The sequence below is a fragment of the Quercus suber genome, unplaced genomic scaffold (assembly GCF_002906115.3).
Source record: "Quercus suber isolate HL8 unplaced genomic scaffold, Cork oak 2.0 scaffold_339, whole genome shotgun sequence".
Lineage (NCBI taxonomy): Eukaryota > Viridiplantae > Streptophyta > Magnoliopsida > Fagales > Fagaceae > Quercus > Quercus suber.
Genome location: NW_027069791.1, coordinates 469,477 through 487,881, shown reverse-complemented (window position 1 = coordinate 487,881; position 18,405 = coordinate 469,477). Strand labels below are relative to the sequence as shown.

Below are 18,405 nucleotides of genomic sequence, written 5' to 3'. Positions count from 1 at the left end.
AAAATGAAAATAAACAAACAATCATACTATTCCAAGTACACAAAATCAGATGAGCTTTAACTTACTTACCCACACACTTTGAAGATGAAACCTTAGTGTTTAGGCTCTTAATTTCTCCTTAGAGAGAGTTGTCTATGATTTTTGGTGAGAGGGTGAAAGATAGTTACAGCCGTGTGAGAGGGGAAGAAGAAAGAAACCAGAATAAAGAAGAAGGAGAAGAGAAAGAGTGCTGAACTTTCTGGTTCCAGCAAAAGAAAAGATAAAGAGAGACTTTTGGGGCAGCCAAGAAGATAAGGAGTGGACTTTTCTGATTTATGTGTGTGTACCCGTGGAAAATTGAGGGGGATAACTTCTTGGATGTTCTAATGCTTGAGAAAGTCAAGGAAAGTGGCTCTTGGTGAATTGCATGACCGGCCAAGCCTTGGCCTTTTGGTTTGTCAACTTGCATGTTGCTTTAGTATTAGTTGTTTTGAATTCTCATTGGTTGCATGGAGTGAAATTTTTCACAATCACATTTCATGCAATATATGCCTAATTAAAACACCAATTATGCATCATACTATATATATATTTATAATAGAACTAGCCATTTCATTTATTTATAATCTTAAAAAAACTAAAGCTTCATACACTTAAAAGTAATTAAGATCATAATATGCATATAAACCCATGAAATTAAATAGGTAATTAAGTTGGGGTGTTACAATATTTGTGTGAGGGTCCAAGGTAATTTATGAGGCTTATGTATGGAATATTTGTGAAGACCTAATAACATGGAGAATATTTGAGTAATATGTGGGAAATATTTATGTGGGCTTAAAATAATTTATGAGCTTGTGTGGGTATTTTTGTGAGTGGGCTAATGAAATTAAGGCCCGAAAATTTGTACCTCAACAATGAGTATACTATTTTTTTTTTCTTAAGTTTAGAGATTTAATCATTTGATAATGTAATCATTTTAAATTTCAAGCTCAAAAGCTTAATCTGAGCTCAAGTTTAAGCTTGATATTAAGCTTGATCTTGGCTTAACTAATTAATCAAGCGAAGCCAAGCCAAGTCAAACTCAAGTTTTTTGGCTATCCCACAAGCTTAAGCTCAAGCTCAAACATTATTTTTAGGCTTGTCACAACCTTGAGTCAAGCTTGAGCTTTTAATTTTTCCTGATGAGCCAAGCTTGAGCACGCACTACTCAACAAAGCTCGGCTTATTTACAACTCTAGTTATAGCTTTCCTTAGTATTAAAACAAATTAAGGGGTATTTAATTCGTCATGATGTTACATTACTAAAACAAATTAAGGAGGCGTTTAGTGTGCTGTGATGTTATATTACTGCATAGTATTACGTTGTTGTAATCTTACATTAATGTAATTTCAATACAAGAATACAATATTAAATTTTTTATGAAGTAATAAGATTAAAATGATGTGATATATTTTATAATTTTAAATTAGATATATTTTATAATTTTAAATTATAGTAATATTAGAAAAAATAAAATAAATCAAAAACTTTAATATCACATCATTATAATGTACATTACATCAAGAGCACATTACAATTCACAGCGTGTCAAACGCCCTTTAAGAGGATGCAATGCATGCATTATCACATTAATTATTTTGGTCGGTGCAGTGCACGTAGTAGTGGAATATCCTTTCGACTCTAAAAAATCCATACTAAATGCAAGATTCGACTCTAAAAATTCCATAGTAAATGCAAGACACATTGACAGCAAAAAAGACAATAATTAATTAATCTCTCACGTTTTTGGATTCTCAAAGGAGATGAATTTTTTAGACAATGATAGCGATGATATGAAAAAACCGACAAAATGAGTCCACACTAGTGGACTTCTGATGCAGTTCATGAAATTAGATATGTTACATACTTGTGTGGTGTGCTAATTCATCATTATTGTGTCAAAGTAAAGGTTCCTTCAGAAGGATCATTGGTTTTTTCTTCTTCTTTATTTGATAAAGTGGTCAAGCTTGTATACGTAAAATCTCACTAAAAACCATTTTTTTCAGTTCACATTAGTATTTAAGAAATAATACTAAGTTCACAGAGGAAGCAAAAAGCTTTACCGCATGAATCACCATGGCAACAAACCCAAAAACCTTAAAGGTCCAGCACTTGTGCCTATTCCACTCCTTTTCTTCTATTCCGAGTTTCGATAATTTTTTACTCTTTTTGATGGATTTTTAGAGCTTTATTTCACTTAAAAGTCTGAATTTAGTCCTTGAAAATGCGGCTATAGATTAAAGACATATGACAACACTTTTAAAAACGCAATTATAGACCAATCGGTCTACTGCCACAATATATAGGTCATGCTACAAAATGCAACTATAAAAAATATAAGAATAGCTCAAATGAACTTATATCTGCATTTTTAGAATCTACAACCGTGTTTTAAAACACGTAGCGGTAGACTACTTTTTTTTTGGATAGGAGTAGACTACTTTTTTTTATAGTGCCATTAACACTTTATCCAACTATAACTTTTTGATCCGGTGGTATGATGCATTAGAAGATCTAAACTGTCAAAATTAGTATAAGTTTTTTCCTTAAATCATAAAATGACTATTTTGCCTTTGCTGCGAGGTTAAACAGTGATTGCAAAATAGTGTGTCTACATACATTATTTTTTAGGAGTATAAAATTCTACTACCGACTTGATCAATGAAACAGTAGATTTTCTGAAAGATTATGAATTCAATATCCTTTAGCTCTAAAAAAATCCATCCAAAAGAGTAGAAAACCGTTAAAACTCAAAACAGAAGAAAAGGGGCGGATTGGGTTCAAGTGCCGAGTGGATGGGAGCTTTGAGTGCTGACCAACACTTGAACTCCGACTCCTCCCAAGTTATTAGGAACCTGTTAAATTTTATTTAAAATCAAATAAAGAAATCTAGGGTGCAATTACAATATTACACCCTGTGCAATTACCCTTCTCTTCATATATTTACTGTAGAATTTACCTAATAAAAAATTAATATAAATTAATAAGTGAACTGAAAATACTATAGCATGACAAACGAAATGAGTTAGTTTTATTTGCCCGTGACTTTCCGTACATGTATTGTGTAGTCCATCGCATTTATGGGCTGATAGGACTACCATGCGTAGCCTAACCTGTGGAATAGTGTGCAGAGCAGCGTGAAGTACATTATTATTGGAAAAGGTCCATGTTTTACTGTTGTTGGCAAAGCCATAAAAGCCTCGGCCCACTGGACTGGACAGCTCAGTGTTTGTATGTACTGTCTCTACCACTCATAAAAACCTGGATCCCACTAACCTACTCCAACCAATTATTTGTCACTTCTTATACTCAACCCTCAACTGTGTCTCTGTGCGCGTGTGTGTATGTGAATTGGAATATTGGATATTTCCACAGATCCTCAAACCCCCATTTTCCCCTTTAAATCTAGACCCATTATGCTCAAGAGAACTTGAGGAAAACGCAAACAACAGAGCCTCACTCTTTCCCAAGGTACGTTCTTGAGATGGGTATCTTTTTATCATGCTACAATTTTGATTTCTTGTACTTACACAACATTTTAGATCTACTCAAGTTATCCCATATGAGCTTTTTATGTTTAAAGTTTTGATTTTTATTTTCGTTAAGTTATCAGTAAGTTTAGTTCATTTGTTTCATAGTAGATGACATCCTTGGGAGTAAGTTTCACGCAATACCTTTTGTTTGTTTTTGTTTTGAAGATTAGTAATATGATGGTGTTTTATTTCACTTGTGGGGCATTATAGAGAAAATTAATGGATTTAGCTATGGCCTTGTGGGAGATACTTTAGTGTAGTGTAGAGTGTAGCCCATGTTTTTGTAATTTCTTTTGATGCATTTCCTATTTGTACTGGATAGAGTGAAGTCCTTAATTTCTTGTTTTCTTCTACCTGAAAATATGCTTTTCAAATATAAATTGTGGTGAAATGCACTCTTTCGGAGGCTTGCTTGGATATAATCTTGCTTTCTATATGCCACATCTGGCAGGATATAAGGGGTATCAAAACTTCTTGTTTCTTTTTTTCATCAATTTTTTAAGGTTACTTTTGAGTGAGAAATTTGGAGATCAAATTCGTGTCTGTGAAGGATTGTATACATTTTTCTGTAAATTTTCCTTTTATTACTAATTGTTATTTGTTAGTGCCACTTCCACCAAATCCTACACCATGCTCTAGCACCACTATGCCAACTTTGTATTGTGTGCGCTTTCATAATATTGTCATTTTCGATGGTTTCTAGATTCTATGTTAGTGAAGAGGCTCAATCCAACTGTCATTTTGTTACACTTGTGCCTCAGGTCTTATTTTTTTATAATTTGATTATGGAGTGGGAAACACCCTGGGTTGATGACAAAGTTATTGATATTAAAGGGGAAGCTGGAATTTCAGCTTCTTATTCAGAGCTCAGTGATGAAGATGTTAAAGAAAACAATATTATTTCCATTGATTCAGTCCTCCCTGACGAACTGTTGGAACGGATTCTAGCCTATCTTCCCATAGCAAGCATTTTCAGAGCAAGTTCTGTGTGTAAAAAATGGAATGAGATTTTGCATTCTCATAGGTTTTTACAGAACATCCCAAGCATCTTATCTCAGAAACTTTTTTCTGTAAGTATCTAGTTTCCCCATAGGTTTGAGTCCGAGGACCATACAATACCTTGGTTCTGTCTAGTACCCAGGTATAATGGTGTGAATAGTTTTACCATAGGCTTGGGTCCGAGAACCATGCAATACCTTGATTCTGTCTACCACTTCTATTTTTCTGTAAGTATCTAGTTTCCCCATAGGTTTGAGTCCGAGGACCATGCAATACCTTGGTTCTGTCTAGTACCCAGGTATAATGGTGTGAATAGTTTTACCATAGGCTTGGGTCCGAGGACCATGCAATACCTTGGCTCTGTCTACCACTTCTATTTTTCTGTAAATAGGGGTTTGTCCTCGGACCACTTTACTGGAGATGATTCCTCCTTGGGTCGGATTATGATCTTTACACGTGGCGTTGATCTCGCCTCCAGCTCGAGCCCTCATCTTTTTCATTTATGAAGCGCCCTTTATCCGTTCGTGTTCTGCGCTTGACGCTTCGGTGCGCGAAACGCGCCTTCATTAATGTCCTCGTGAATTAACACGAGTCGAACGGTCTACGGCCTCCTTGAAAATTGGTAGCTTCATTATTAGCCCAGCTGATAATTCTCTTTTCGAATTCTGCATGAATTAATTCTCACCAACCCTCATCCCCTATATAAGGTGGGGGGATGGTTTCTCCACAATCCATGAACCTCCCAACACAAACAGAAGAAACACATCCTTTCAGCTCCCCGAGCCCCTTTAACAACCCCGCCGGAATTGTGACTGAAGTTGGCAAATATGAGGCAGCTTTGGGCGGGTGTGAGGACATCCGTGCCAAGAGCTGTTGTGGCCGCAGCCCCCACTGGGCTTCCGGCGCGGCAGAATCTAGGCGTAACCCCGATGGCGCCATACAAGGTGGCCCGGAGGGATGTCGTTGAAGTACCTAATGTCTCTCCTCGGAGCGCACCCCCGACGGAGGAGACGTGCGAACTCATGTCATGGCCGGTGCCCGAGTGTTGCCGTCTCCGACGGTCAACGCTCACGAGGAGTGGAGAGAATCAAGGGAACATCATGAGGGAAGGTGTCCCGGAGCCCCTGCATCTGCTCCTCTCTTTGTTCCAGCTCCGCCGCTCCGAGAAAGGAGTTGTTGGCGGCCTTGAAACAAGCTGGCCCTCCCCCTTCCCTGCTTTTAGTGTCAAGTTCTCCCATTCTCTTAATGCTAATAAAAGCACAGGTTGACACTTCCCTCTAGCTAGTTTTTTAGGGCGGGTCCACCTAGGCCTCTGATTGTAGAACTAGCTGGTAGGATTAGCTTGTAAATTTATTTGTGAAACACGCTTGCCTGAGCCTCTGATTGTAATTTGTACTGTTTCTATTTATGAAATAATATCAAGATCTCTCTTTTCTCTATCAAATCTTCTATATAATTGTTTTTTTTTTTTTTTTGCTTCGCCAACCTACTGTAAAACGACCACTTAGAACAATCGCCTGGTGCGCCGGCCAACCCCCTAATCCTCTCCACAGACGGCGCCAATTGTAGGGACTCAATTTGGATTTGACCCTGAGTATGAATGGGTTTTCAGCCCAACAAGCCCAAACAATAAATTTGTAGAGAGTGGGTTGAAGGTTTAGGCGCTGGCCGTCGTTCATCAAGCATGAACTCTCTTTTATTAAAAAATACTTAGAGTTTATTTACAACTGGGGGGATGCTCCTCGGACCGTGGCCGAGGAGCCCCTTTTTTTCTTCTTAATCCCCCTTAACCTTCTTACTTTACTTGTTTCTCTTATATAGTCTTCATCTTCTTATCTCCTTTTTCCATCTGTTGATCATTCATTCGCCTTTCTCCTGGCCGTCCGTCCCATCAGAGGCCTTATCAGTACTCAAGTGGTTCACTCTGATCAACGTTGTCCTGCTAAGGAGTTATATCCCCATTAATGCGGCCAGAGGGGTTAGGTGAAGGCATTAAGTGTGAATGTGATAGCTTGCTCTGGGCTTGTCCTTTCCCAAAATTATCCTTAGTATGCCGAGGACGAAGAGGTCCTCGGCGTGAGTAAAAAAAGAGGCTTTCCTCAACTTAGCCTTGGATGGTCAGTCTTCCTCGGCGTCGGCCTTGGGCCTACTACACGATGGGCTGAGGCTATCAGGCCCACGGGCCCCACATATATATATATATATATATAAAATATAAAAAGTGCGATAAACTCGAAACGGTACGCCAGTATTGACCAGTACCATAATATATCGTTCTTCTAGCCAAACCGGTATAGACTCTGGTACGAGATTGACCTTTGGTTGCGTGCCACCATTTCTAGATTCTCAGCTTGCTTTCTGTACCTCGGCAATGTGACCTTGTCGGCTTACCTCGGCCAAAGGATCCTAGCTAGTCTTTTGCTTTCTTGTCCGCTCTAGGCTTCCTCCCCGAGAGTTGGGCCAAGCCTAGCTCCTTGAATTGCTACTCTAATGTCTGATCTAACTTCTTTGGCCCATGACTTACTAGAGGGAATCACCCCCTATTGTAGAATATATAGTTTCATATACAAACAAAATCATAATAAATATTAATTAATAACTACTATAATTATCAATTTTCATGATTAAACAAAAAAATAAAAGAAAGAAAAAGAAAATCAAATTTTGTTAAACTTTCTTGTGCATCACAAGATTACTAACTAATAATATAATGTATTTTAAGTCTTTAATAAAAAGTAATCACTTGGCACAAAAATGTTGTGGTCAATTGGAGTATAACAAAGATAGACACAGAACTTAACTTTTGTTACATAAAGTATATGATATGATTTGAATTATTTGGTTAAGTAAATCTTTTTAAATATTCACTTTTTTCTAGGTACATTTTAGGTTAATTATCGTTTTGGTCTCTAGCCTTGGCCCTATGTTTCAAAATGGTCCTTAATATTTCAAATGTGTCATTTTAGTCATTAGCCTTTTTGATAATTTTGAAAGTAGTCCTTGTTGTTAAGTAGTGAATGGACAAATTTGACATGGCAAATGGCAGTATTAAAGTAATATTTTTAATGTTGATATGATACAACATGGGATATGGCATAGCGTTTATTATTACTAGTATGTAACCTATGTATCAATTGTAGTGATGCTATTGATGTTGAGCTTAGGAATAGCAATGGGTCGAGTTTGGGGTGGATTTCTTTATCCCTGAACTTGCCCCATCACCTGCTCCCCGAAACCCAAACCCGCCCTGTTTACTAAACGGTTTTTTTTTTTATCCCCAAACCTGCCCCGTTGGACCCCTGCAGGCCTTGCCCCACCATGCCACTTCAAGGCCCAATCTAAAGGCCCTTAAACTATTACCCAATCTAATATATATATATATATATATATATATGTTTTCCTGAGAAAAAAGAAAAATTTATAAATATTGAGAAAAAAGAATCACATTCTCAAAATAAAGCAATTGGGTAACCCAAAAAAGAAAAATGATTGATTAATAAATCTCCAACAGATAAGTATCTTGTACCCCAAACCATGTCTTACACCCATAGCAACACAAAAAATAAATCCAAGGAAATCTCAAATCAAATCCACCATACCCATTCAAATTTCCTATTCACATAAACCAAATACATTTGAAATCAAAATTTAAAACAAGCACATGCAAGGAACATCAATTCTTAACAACCAAATCTAAATCCCCAAACCCACAGGTTAAACAAAGAGAATCTAAATCCCCAAACCCATTGATCAAATAAAGAGAAAATAGAAGAAGAACGTTAATAACCATTGCTATGAATCATCGTGGTTGTGGTCGTTGGGTTTAACTATCACTAAACTTGGTGCAAAGAAAATTAAGGGAGCAAGATTGTATGGAAGTGGGTGAGATCGAAGAGGCTTAGTAGCGAGGAATGAAAAAAACCGTGGTGGAAGCGAAAGAGCATATACATAGAAGAAAACCTTAGATTGTCGTATTCGTCTTCTTTGGCGAAGAGAGTGAGACTAAGAGGCTAAGAGCTTGAGAGAGGAACGGCTGAGATTAGGTTTGGGGACTATAGGATATATATATATATATATATTATTTATAATATATATATATAATATATATTATATATATTATATATATATATGTGGGGCCTGTTAGTTAAAAAGGGATAGTAATCCTCAGAAGTGGGCTCGGGGCCCAACGGCCCAATCCGAGGACACTTCGTTATCCGAGGATAGTCTAAAAAAGTTTTATTATTACTAAATGGGTAATAAAGGAGAAACGAGTAGATATTATATATACGGCGGCATAGTACACGTCCAAGGACACCAAAGTCCGAGGTGAATGTAACTTTCATGTTATTGAGAAGACTCGCCAAGTTGTATCTGAACTGGAAATTGGATATAACTTAAGGGGGCGTCGGGGAAGGTAGCAAATATCTTCTAAGGCCATCACCTCCACATTAAATGCTTTCCACTAACACTCTGACCGCACTTATTACTTGATGAGTAGAACCTTTCCTTTCAAACAGTACTAGTTCTTGGACCCATACTCTAAAAATTTATTGTTTGGGCTTGTTGGGCTGAAAACCCATTCATACTCAGGGTCAATCCAATCTGAGTCCCTACATATATATATATATATATAGGGCAATTTTGTAATTTTACTGCATTTAGGCTGGGTTCGGGTTTAGGTTCGGGGCGGGTATTCATAATACTAGCACGCGACCCAAACCCGCTACGGGTTGGATTATAAAAACTCAAACGCGACCCTAATGTCTCATGGGTCAAGTCGGGTACCCGTGGGTCGGATTAATTTTGCCATCCCTAGTTGAGCTTGAATTTAATGCAACAATATATTTGAAAAAAATATTGTTTTGTGTTTGGTAGGGAAATGGATAACCTCTATAAGATAAGTATGGAGATGAAGAAAAAAAAAAAAAACCAATTCTACATTATATTAGAAAGAATTTAATTTATTGTTTTGCATTCGGTGGGGAGATGGATAACCTTTACAAATAAGTGTGGATATAAAGAAAAAAAAAATAAAAACCATGAGAGATCAATGGATCAAATATAGATAACTTGGATCTAATTTAAAAATAATAATTATGGTGTAGTCCCCACATAAATTTAAACACATAGTGCAAAATTAGACTCTACTTTGAAATTCTAATTGAACTTTCTCTAAGTTTTTCCTATTAATATATATATATATATATATATTCTTGAAAAAAAAATACTTGTGTAAAATAACTCCAAATTGTTAATATCAAACCCCTAAACTCAACTCTGCCCAATAGAGCAAAGGGGTAGGGGTAAGGAAAGAGAGCTGTGACATACTAACATTAGAGATGAATGGGTAGGTGCCAAGGCAGTAATGAGGCCATTATGCAGAGACTGACATGGATCAAAAATTTGGAGGAAACTCTCTCTCTCTCTCTCTCTCTCTCTCTCTCTCAGAGACATATTCCACAAATCACTGCCTAAAATATTACATTATCTTCTTATACCCTCTATACTTGTAAAATATTAAAATAATTAAAGATCAATATCATATCAAAAAATGTTTATATTTTCAAAAAATTATACACAAAACATAAGTTTGTGGATCCAATAATAAATAATATATGATATGATCAAAATATTATTTCTATATAAAAAAAAGATATGAATTTCAGTAATATCACAAAGGTTTATGAGGCGTAATTGATCATAACCACCCCCCCCCCTCCCCCCCCCCCCCCTTTTTTAAATAAACCAAAAAAATAATAAAATTGAAATTATCCCAAAACATTTACACTACTTTAAAATAGTTTATTTTCATTTATTTATTTAACAGTTGGATCTAAAAATGATTTTAAAATTATACATGATATAAATAAATGTGTAAATAATAAACAACTTTAGTATTTGTGGGATTCAATTGCCTCAAGTGATAAGTTTCATATCATCGAATAAAAGATTTGTAGTTTGAATTTATCTATACAAAAAATTGGTTAATATTTTAATTTGATAATAAAAAAAAATTAACATAAATAAGATGCAATAAGAGATATTTGTTAAAAAGTAGATTAGTATTGTTTTTATTAAAATAATAATAATATAAAATATTTAATAAAAAAATGAATGATTTTGGAATTGATGGAACTCATTAATAAGTGAGAAGTGATAAATTTTATCAAAAAAAGAAAGAAAGTGAGAATTAATAAAGACCGGGAAGTGGCAGTTGGTGTGAATTAGAGAGAAGGTTGTCGCTGATTTGACGGTACAATGATCATACATAAACAGTAATGTGAAATTGACCTTTGTCTCTCACGGACACATCACACATGCCGTGTTCCATTTTACCAATTCATTTGCTTTTTTTGCAGCAGCGTCTTCAAATACATTATCTGCATGTTCTATGATCCCCTTTGCTTTCAATTATCCATTTGAGGTTAACTCTCTTAATTCTTACTTCTTGCAAACTAAACAAACACGAGAAATAAAAATGTAGATTACCCACTTTTGGTTTATTTCGTTTGCACTGTGCCTATTAGTGATTTAAAATTTTTTATTTTTTAATTATTTTTTTTATCAACAAGAGCAATGTTGGGTTAGTAAATTAATGGAGTTAATTTCATGTGCGTAAAAAGTGAAATTTTTTAAAAGATCCGGTTAATGTATGCACATACATATAATCAATTATTTTAGGAAATATTTTATGAAAAATTGAAAAAACTGTCAAAAAAATTTTTCACTTTTATATTTTCTTATAAAAAGTTTTTAAAAATAGTTTATTAATGTTTGTCCTAAGGCATACATTAGTAAAACCTTTTTTTAAATACAAGTTAACTACAACCGGGTTATATTACATGTAAGTATCCCTTAAATAGAATTTGAATGGTGCCATGCTATCTTAGCAAATATGAAATAGAGCTCTTATTTTTTTTTTAATAAATGTTTCAGTATACATCACTGCTGATATTTATTGAAAAAAAAAAAATCTTTATTGAGCATGAAAAAACTTTAACCAACAAAAGAGCAGAGTTAAAAGGTCCAAATTTATTCTAATGAGGTATTAGTATTGTTGAAATAATTGGAAATGTCTGAATTTATCTTGTGAAAATTCAAAATGTAATAGAACTATAATTTACATATTTGTTTAAGATAGCTTAAATTCATTTACTTAATTAGTTTAAGGGAAATGTTAACGAATGCCTTAACAATATTAGTTTAAAAACTATTTTTAAAAACATTTTATGGGAAAAGGATAAAGTAATTAATTTTGTTAATAACTTTTTATATTTCTCATGAAAGTGGTATCGAAACTTTTCTATTATAGTTTGTTAACAATTTTCCTAAAGGCCCTTGTTAACATTACACCTTAAAAAACCGATTTTTTTTAATTAAAAAAAATTGTTACATAAAGATTTTAATAATTATACATATTATCATAAATTCTAGTATTTTATGTTCCCTTTACAAGAATGTTGATGCTGGACTATAGGCAAAGCCAATTCATGGGCTAACATATGCTCGAACTACCATGACTCGAGGAGATAACCATGAGCCAGCCTAGTTCCTACATGTTTTATCTTTTGTGCCATTATGATATATTCGACAATGCAATAAGAAGTTCTGCCTTCTTTCCAAAACCATAATCATGATCATTGAAGCTAATGACACTTGTGGTCTTTCACAACAATGAAATTCAAGTTTATCACAGTACAAAACTTTTTATGTTCAAATCAAATTCATCAAACTCAAGGTAAAATGATTACATATTTTAAATTAATAAATAACTACTTATTTTTATGACACTGTACCTTTCAAATAGTTCAATTAATAAAGTTTATTATCAAGCATTTTACAGTACGACACTTAATCCATGATATCTCTTTCCCTCGTTAATCTTTTTCCCCTTAATCTCTGAAAGAAAAAGTTAAAAAAGAATGAATAGTTCAGATTTCGAGGAGTCACCAAATTTTTATGCTCACTCCGAAAAGACGGGACTCATTCAAAAAAAAACTAAAAAGTAACAAGATCTTCCCCCACTTGTAAGGCTTTATGTTCCATCGCTTTAAATGTGTCATATGCATATAGTGACTGATGCACACTCACTTTAAATGCGGCCTTACTCATGCATAAGTATTGCTTGAGTTACGAGGTATTGTTCATCTTACTCTTTTTTTGTTGTAGGACCATTCACGAGCTATGCCAGAGAAATAAATATCACATGGTGCCATAACAGATGAGTTTGCAGAAAAATTTAGAAGTTAAAACCATTAAACTTTCTGGAAAAACCCTTGGCAGTAGGGGACAATTGTCTTGATGAACTGGATTCTTATTCGTAACAATGTAATTGCAAACAAAAAGTTTCGTTGAATCCAGCGACAAATACAAAGTTCCCAACAGGGAAGGAAGCTTGGTTTAAGCTTTAAACATGACAATTTGCTGGACAGTAAAAGCAATAGGAATAAGAATTTCTTCACGATATATCGTAATTATCTATCAGAGAGAGACGTAAGTAATCGTCAAATCTTTGCGTATGTCAAAAAACGCTATTTGAATCATACAAAGAATCCCGAAGACCACAACTGCTGCTATGGTTGCCCCTTGATATTGCCTTGAGGCAATAGGCTAGGGTGGTGCCTGAGACGGCTTCATCTGGTAATAATATTGAGAGGTGTTGGTGGCAGCTGTGGCTGATGAAGTAAGAAAGACATTGTGGGCTGTTGAATTGGGAGGCTTTGACGGAAGAATGGCAGCGGAGGGAGGGGTAGCCGAAAACGAGAATCCTGATGATGCTGCAGTAGAGAACAGTGGCATTGGGGTAGCACTGACTTGGCCATGCATTTGCCATGCCCAATTGGGGAGTCCATGTGAAGAACCTAACGCAATTCTCTTCTCTGTTGCTCTCTCCTGCCACAATTCAGAAGTTTAGTTGAAATAGATCAAAAGAGGAGGTTTTATGATCAGTCAGGGAATCCAAGCACTGCCCAACCAAGATTTCATCCTTGATTCCTTGTTTGTGTAAACGGAAATAGTTTCCATCTACATGCAAAAGCATTGGACATCCTTTTCTCTCAATAGCTAGATAAAAGAACTTTCAGTGCATGAACTATTCTGCACTTGAATAATTACAAGAAGTGAACTCTACCTTGATAACAACAACTAATCAGCTATTACCCCTTTGATTTTCAATTACAAGAAGAGATAATATCATGAGCATATAATAAAGTATATAGGCTAAAATATAAGGACTTTCTCAGTGACTGTTAGAACCATTGCTAAAAATAACAAAATTCTTTAAACACAATTTCTTAGTTTTCAAATTTATATAATCTAAAATTCGAACGTAGAACACCAGCTAGTTCACTGTAGTATTTCCACCCTTTTAGTTTTGCAGCAAGGATTGGGTTCACTTGGTCACAGAAACATGGATGGTTTAAGGGCCTGCCTCTCCCCTCCCAATGTGATATATTTACAGAGAACACTAATAAATAGAAGCTAGTCTCCAAAGAATAATGCTTGATTGCCCCAAGGTCTCACCCAGGCAACCCAAAATCATAAATTGTATATAACTCCATCAGTGGAATAGTCTTTCCCTATTTGGCACTCTCTTCCAATAAACAAATCTTTGATCTGCCCTAGCGACAGAGTCCAAAAAATGAGATTGATCTCTATATGTAAAATTCAGGTACTTAGTCTAATGTGTAATTGGTTTCAAAGTATGAAGTTTAGAAACAAAATAAAACAATTCACCTCGTTGGGAATGAAATTAGGATAGACAGCATTCCACATGGGAGGGCGCTCTGACGCCATTACTAGTCCTTTGAAAGGTGAGTTAGATAATGTTGCATGTGCATGGTTCTCCATCTGCAAAGCAGAGTATAGTGAGCATAAATGATAAATTGTTGGTAGTTTTAAAACTTTAGTGCGGATGCAATGTATGTCATTTAGCATGTGCAGTGAAGATTACAGGCCAGCAATATTTGCTACAGCAAGCTAAGGCCTTAAGTCCTTCAACTAGGATAACCGAATTTACTATTTGAGCTGACTTGAAATCATCATGTACATCACAAAATTTGGGGTTTCTCACATGTAACAAAAAACAAGCAAATTATAAATTAAGTCAAGCTCAAAAATTTACCCTAGAACCCCTTCCATTTTGGGCGTTGTATGAGTCAGAGTGGAACTGAAGGCATCCTTCATTCTCCTTGGAACCATTACCAAGTGGAGGAGATATCGCCAAATTCAGATCAAGATTGTGGTTGCCACCTGCACCAAGACACATTCACACACGTTTTAACAATCACAAATTTCTTGTAGTTTCACAGACAAGAAGGAAAATTAATATACACAAAACAATTATAAGAACAGCCATAGCTATAAAATAATACCTTCATTACTGGCATCAGAGATCATCTCCCCTTCATACGTACTTGGCTCAAAGTTGGTGACCGCCTCCCTTCCATTACATTTGATAGCTGCCTTGTCATAAGCCCTGATTTCCATAAAATCAAAAGGGAGACGTGTTGGAGTGGAACCTAATGAGCTTTGATAATTCAGGGTAATAAATTCAGTGCAGGTAGAGTGTAATTCATGATCATTAGGACCTTGCAGCTTCTACTTCGCTGTCGAACAGCCCAAGATATATATACCTGCACAGCAAGCATCGTAATCTCCACGATGAAAACACCATCTCCAATCATTTCTTTGAAATAGGCTTCGTCTTAGACTTGTTTTTCCAAACAAGGAAAAAACAAAGGTAGCCCATTTTGAGAATTTTAACTAAAACCAGTTCTCAGTTTACACTAACCACTTTGAAACTGCTAATATCTCTACTCCTAAGCACAAAATAATCTACAACTTAAATTCCATAAAATGGTTCCTCACTTTTTCCCGAGGAACTGCCCCATTCGAGCTTCCCATCGGCCACATTTGTGCAGTGTCACTCCCCGATATTTCGAGCTCCCCCTCGAGAACCCAGTGCTCTGCCGGCGTAGTATGTGCACAAATTCTTCCTTTGTCAAATTCTTCATCTGCCCGTTAATCAAAAAAACCATACATCAACACTTAAATTACATTCACCATTTCAGACAACAAAAATTGTAGCCACGCATTGTCTAACCTGTTTCAGATCATCCTCATAATCACTGAGATTGAAGTTGATATCAGCTTCAACTCCCCTGAACTTGATAGCAGCTCGATCATAGGCTCTAAATTCATGGAACCCAATCTCAACAATTAAATTCAATACACCTTCAAAGATTAAAAAAAGTAAATCGAAATCCACATATGATGAATTTTACCTAGCCGCAGCATGAGCAGTGTCAAATCCACCTATTATAAAAAAAAAAATCCAAAACCAAACACACAAAAAAAAAAAAAAAAAGTCACCAAAATTTCCACAAATAGAAAGTCGCAGCAAATACTTCCCTCAATAGTACAACTCAAATCAATCAAAACAAAAACATCAAATCCATACCCAAATACACCTGCTTCCCACAATCCCTACACCAAAAAAAAAAAAAAAACAAAACAAAAAAGCAAAATAACCAAATTAGATAGAAATTGAAGTAAAATAATTAATTTCCATAGAGCAGCAACAGATATAGCTTATCAAAGAAGCACAAATTGAAGTAATATATGTTAATCAAATTCATCTAAATTAAAACGCACAGTTAAATTGAAGTGAAAGTAAATAAACACATCGAAACGATTTGACTAACCAAATATGAGACTCCCATCGACCAGTCCTTCTATAGAAAGTGACACCTCGGTACTGAGAACTCCGAGACCTTGGTCCTCTCCTACTCTTCTTCACCGGCGGTTGTTGTGGCGGTGGCTGCTGAAGCTGAACCGCTCTTACCTCAGCACCGCTCTGATCGAACGAGAGGTCGATCCAGCTCTTCTTGAAGAAGAAGAAGAAGAGGACTGACCTTGCCAATTCATCAAATCCACCCCGTTAGGTCCACCACCAGTACTGAAAGGGAAAAGCTCCTTCGTGGTGACGGTGACGACGTCGTCTTCGGCTCCTCCTCCTCCGCCGCCGCCGCCGCCGCCGACTTTGAGTATGTCGAAGTTGAAGGTGTACACGTCACCGGCGGCGCGTGTGGAGCACGACTCGTCATCGCACGCATCGGCATTGACGATCGAGGAGTTGGAGGTCCCCGATTCGTCCATTTGGTTCGCCGATGAACCTTCTGGAAATTTCTCCAAGAAAGCAGCCGAGTCATATTCCTGAGTCGACTCGGCCGAGGCACATTCAGATTAAGATCTAACATCACTCTCTTTTCTTTAATCTTCAAGATTTCAACTCTTAATTTTTTTTTTCTTCTTTATTATTAATATTTTTTTTTCACTACAAGATTTTCAACTACGTACTTATATAGTAATAGCTGGGTAAAAATGGCTTCGCATAGAGCAACGAACCGAACGGCGGAGATCTATTGAATCAGAAACTGAGCAAAGACTTTTTTTCAAGAACACGATCGGACCTCAGAATTCGAAGAAAGTACAGAAAGAGTTCGGGAGTTAAAAACGACGTCGTTGATGGGAAACAGAGAGTGAATTAGAAGCTTCCAAAACCACCGGAGAAAGTTCGTTACCGGTGGAGGAGCTAGCAAAAGAGAACAAGAAGTAGGGAGTAGCTTAGACGGCGTCGTTTGAAGTACGAGCACGTTAAGCTTTTTTTAGGAAGTTGCATTTGCCATTTACTCGGCAACCGGAGGTGAAATCATCGCCGACCATCTGATTCCATAGCGCAGAGAGAGAGAGAGAGAGAGAGAAAGAGATGGGACGTGTGAAGGAACATTTCAGACCCATTTTAAGAGGGGATGGAATATATAAACATTTTCTCTCTCATCGTTCCCACCGGCTGGGTCGGTCACCGGTTCTTCATTATATTGTCCCACATGATTTGTTTTTTTAATATTTAATTTAATTTAATGGCTAACCCTGGTCCCGTATATAGCTACCTGTTTATTTTCTTTTTTTCAATTTTCTTATTTACTCTCCTCCCCCCAAAAAAAAAAGACTCTGAAATTGTTTTCTCAACTAATTAACTAATCTTAGCAAAAAAAAAAAAAAAAATACTAATTAACTAACTTGTGCGTCTTACTTTTGCTTAACTAACCTTTTCTTTTATTTGGATTTTGCCTCCGAACTTTTTTTTTTGGGTTGTGGACTCAGGAAGATATATATATATATATATATTGTATATATATTCCTAAGAATTAAGAAAGATTGATTGGATTGATGTCATTTAAATCAAGAAGTAGACCATTTTTGTGACTTTTGCATAATTCAAGACTTAACGTAAAGAAAGTCTATGTTGTGAATCTAAATATATGTGTTATATATATATTCCTTCTAAGAATTAAGAAAGATTGATTGGATTGATGTTCATTTAAATCAAGAAGTAGACCATTTTGTGAGTTTTGCATAATTCAAGACTTAACATAATTCAAGACTCTAGTAAAGATTAATGTCTAATAGAATAGTGCTAATGCATGTGAATCTAAGAATCAGACTTTTTAGATTAGCTATTTTAATTTCTTTAAAACTTTATCTCCTTTCCCCGTGTGTGTGTGTGTGTTAAAATACTTAATTCTCAAAAAAAAAAAAAAAAAAAAGACTCAACATAAAGAACATTCACATTGACATGTGCAAATATTTCTATTTATTTTAGTGTAAGAATCTACTCTTTTTTTTTTTTTTTTACATACTTTTCAAAATATCCCACATCAAATTATTTATTTTATACTACAAATCTATTTGATATCCGTTTATTTTGCTGAAACTGAAAACTTTTTACTAAAAGTACTGTAAATAAATGTAAAAATTAGCTGAAATAATATAGTAAGACTCACAAAT

General features: G+C 35.6%; 1 protein-coding gene across 1 annotated transcript; it reads right to left on the bottom strand.

Moving 5' to 3' along the window:
* Positions 1-12,780: 12,780 nt before the first annotated feature.
* Positions 12,781-17,374, bottom strand: LOC111994238 (ethylene-responsive transcription factor RAP2-7). Its single transcript, XM_024026115.2, is given in 12 exon segments — positions 12,781-13,446; positions 14,290-14,403; positions 14,678-14,805; positions 14,928-15,031; positions 15,144-15,188; positions 15,424-15,569; positions 15,659-15,746; positions 15,840-15,870; positions 16,016-16,041; positions 16,260-16,453; positions 16,456-16,790; positions 16,793-17,374. Coding segments are annotated over 12 exon segments (1,515 nt in total). The 5' UTR covers positions 16,815-17,374; the 3' UTR covers positions 12,781-13,164.
* Between the last annotated feature and the right edge of the window lie 1,031 nt (positions 17,375-18,405).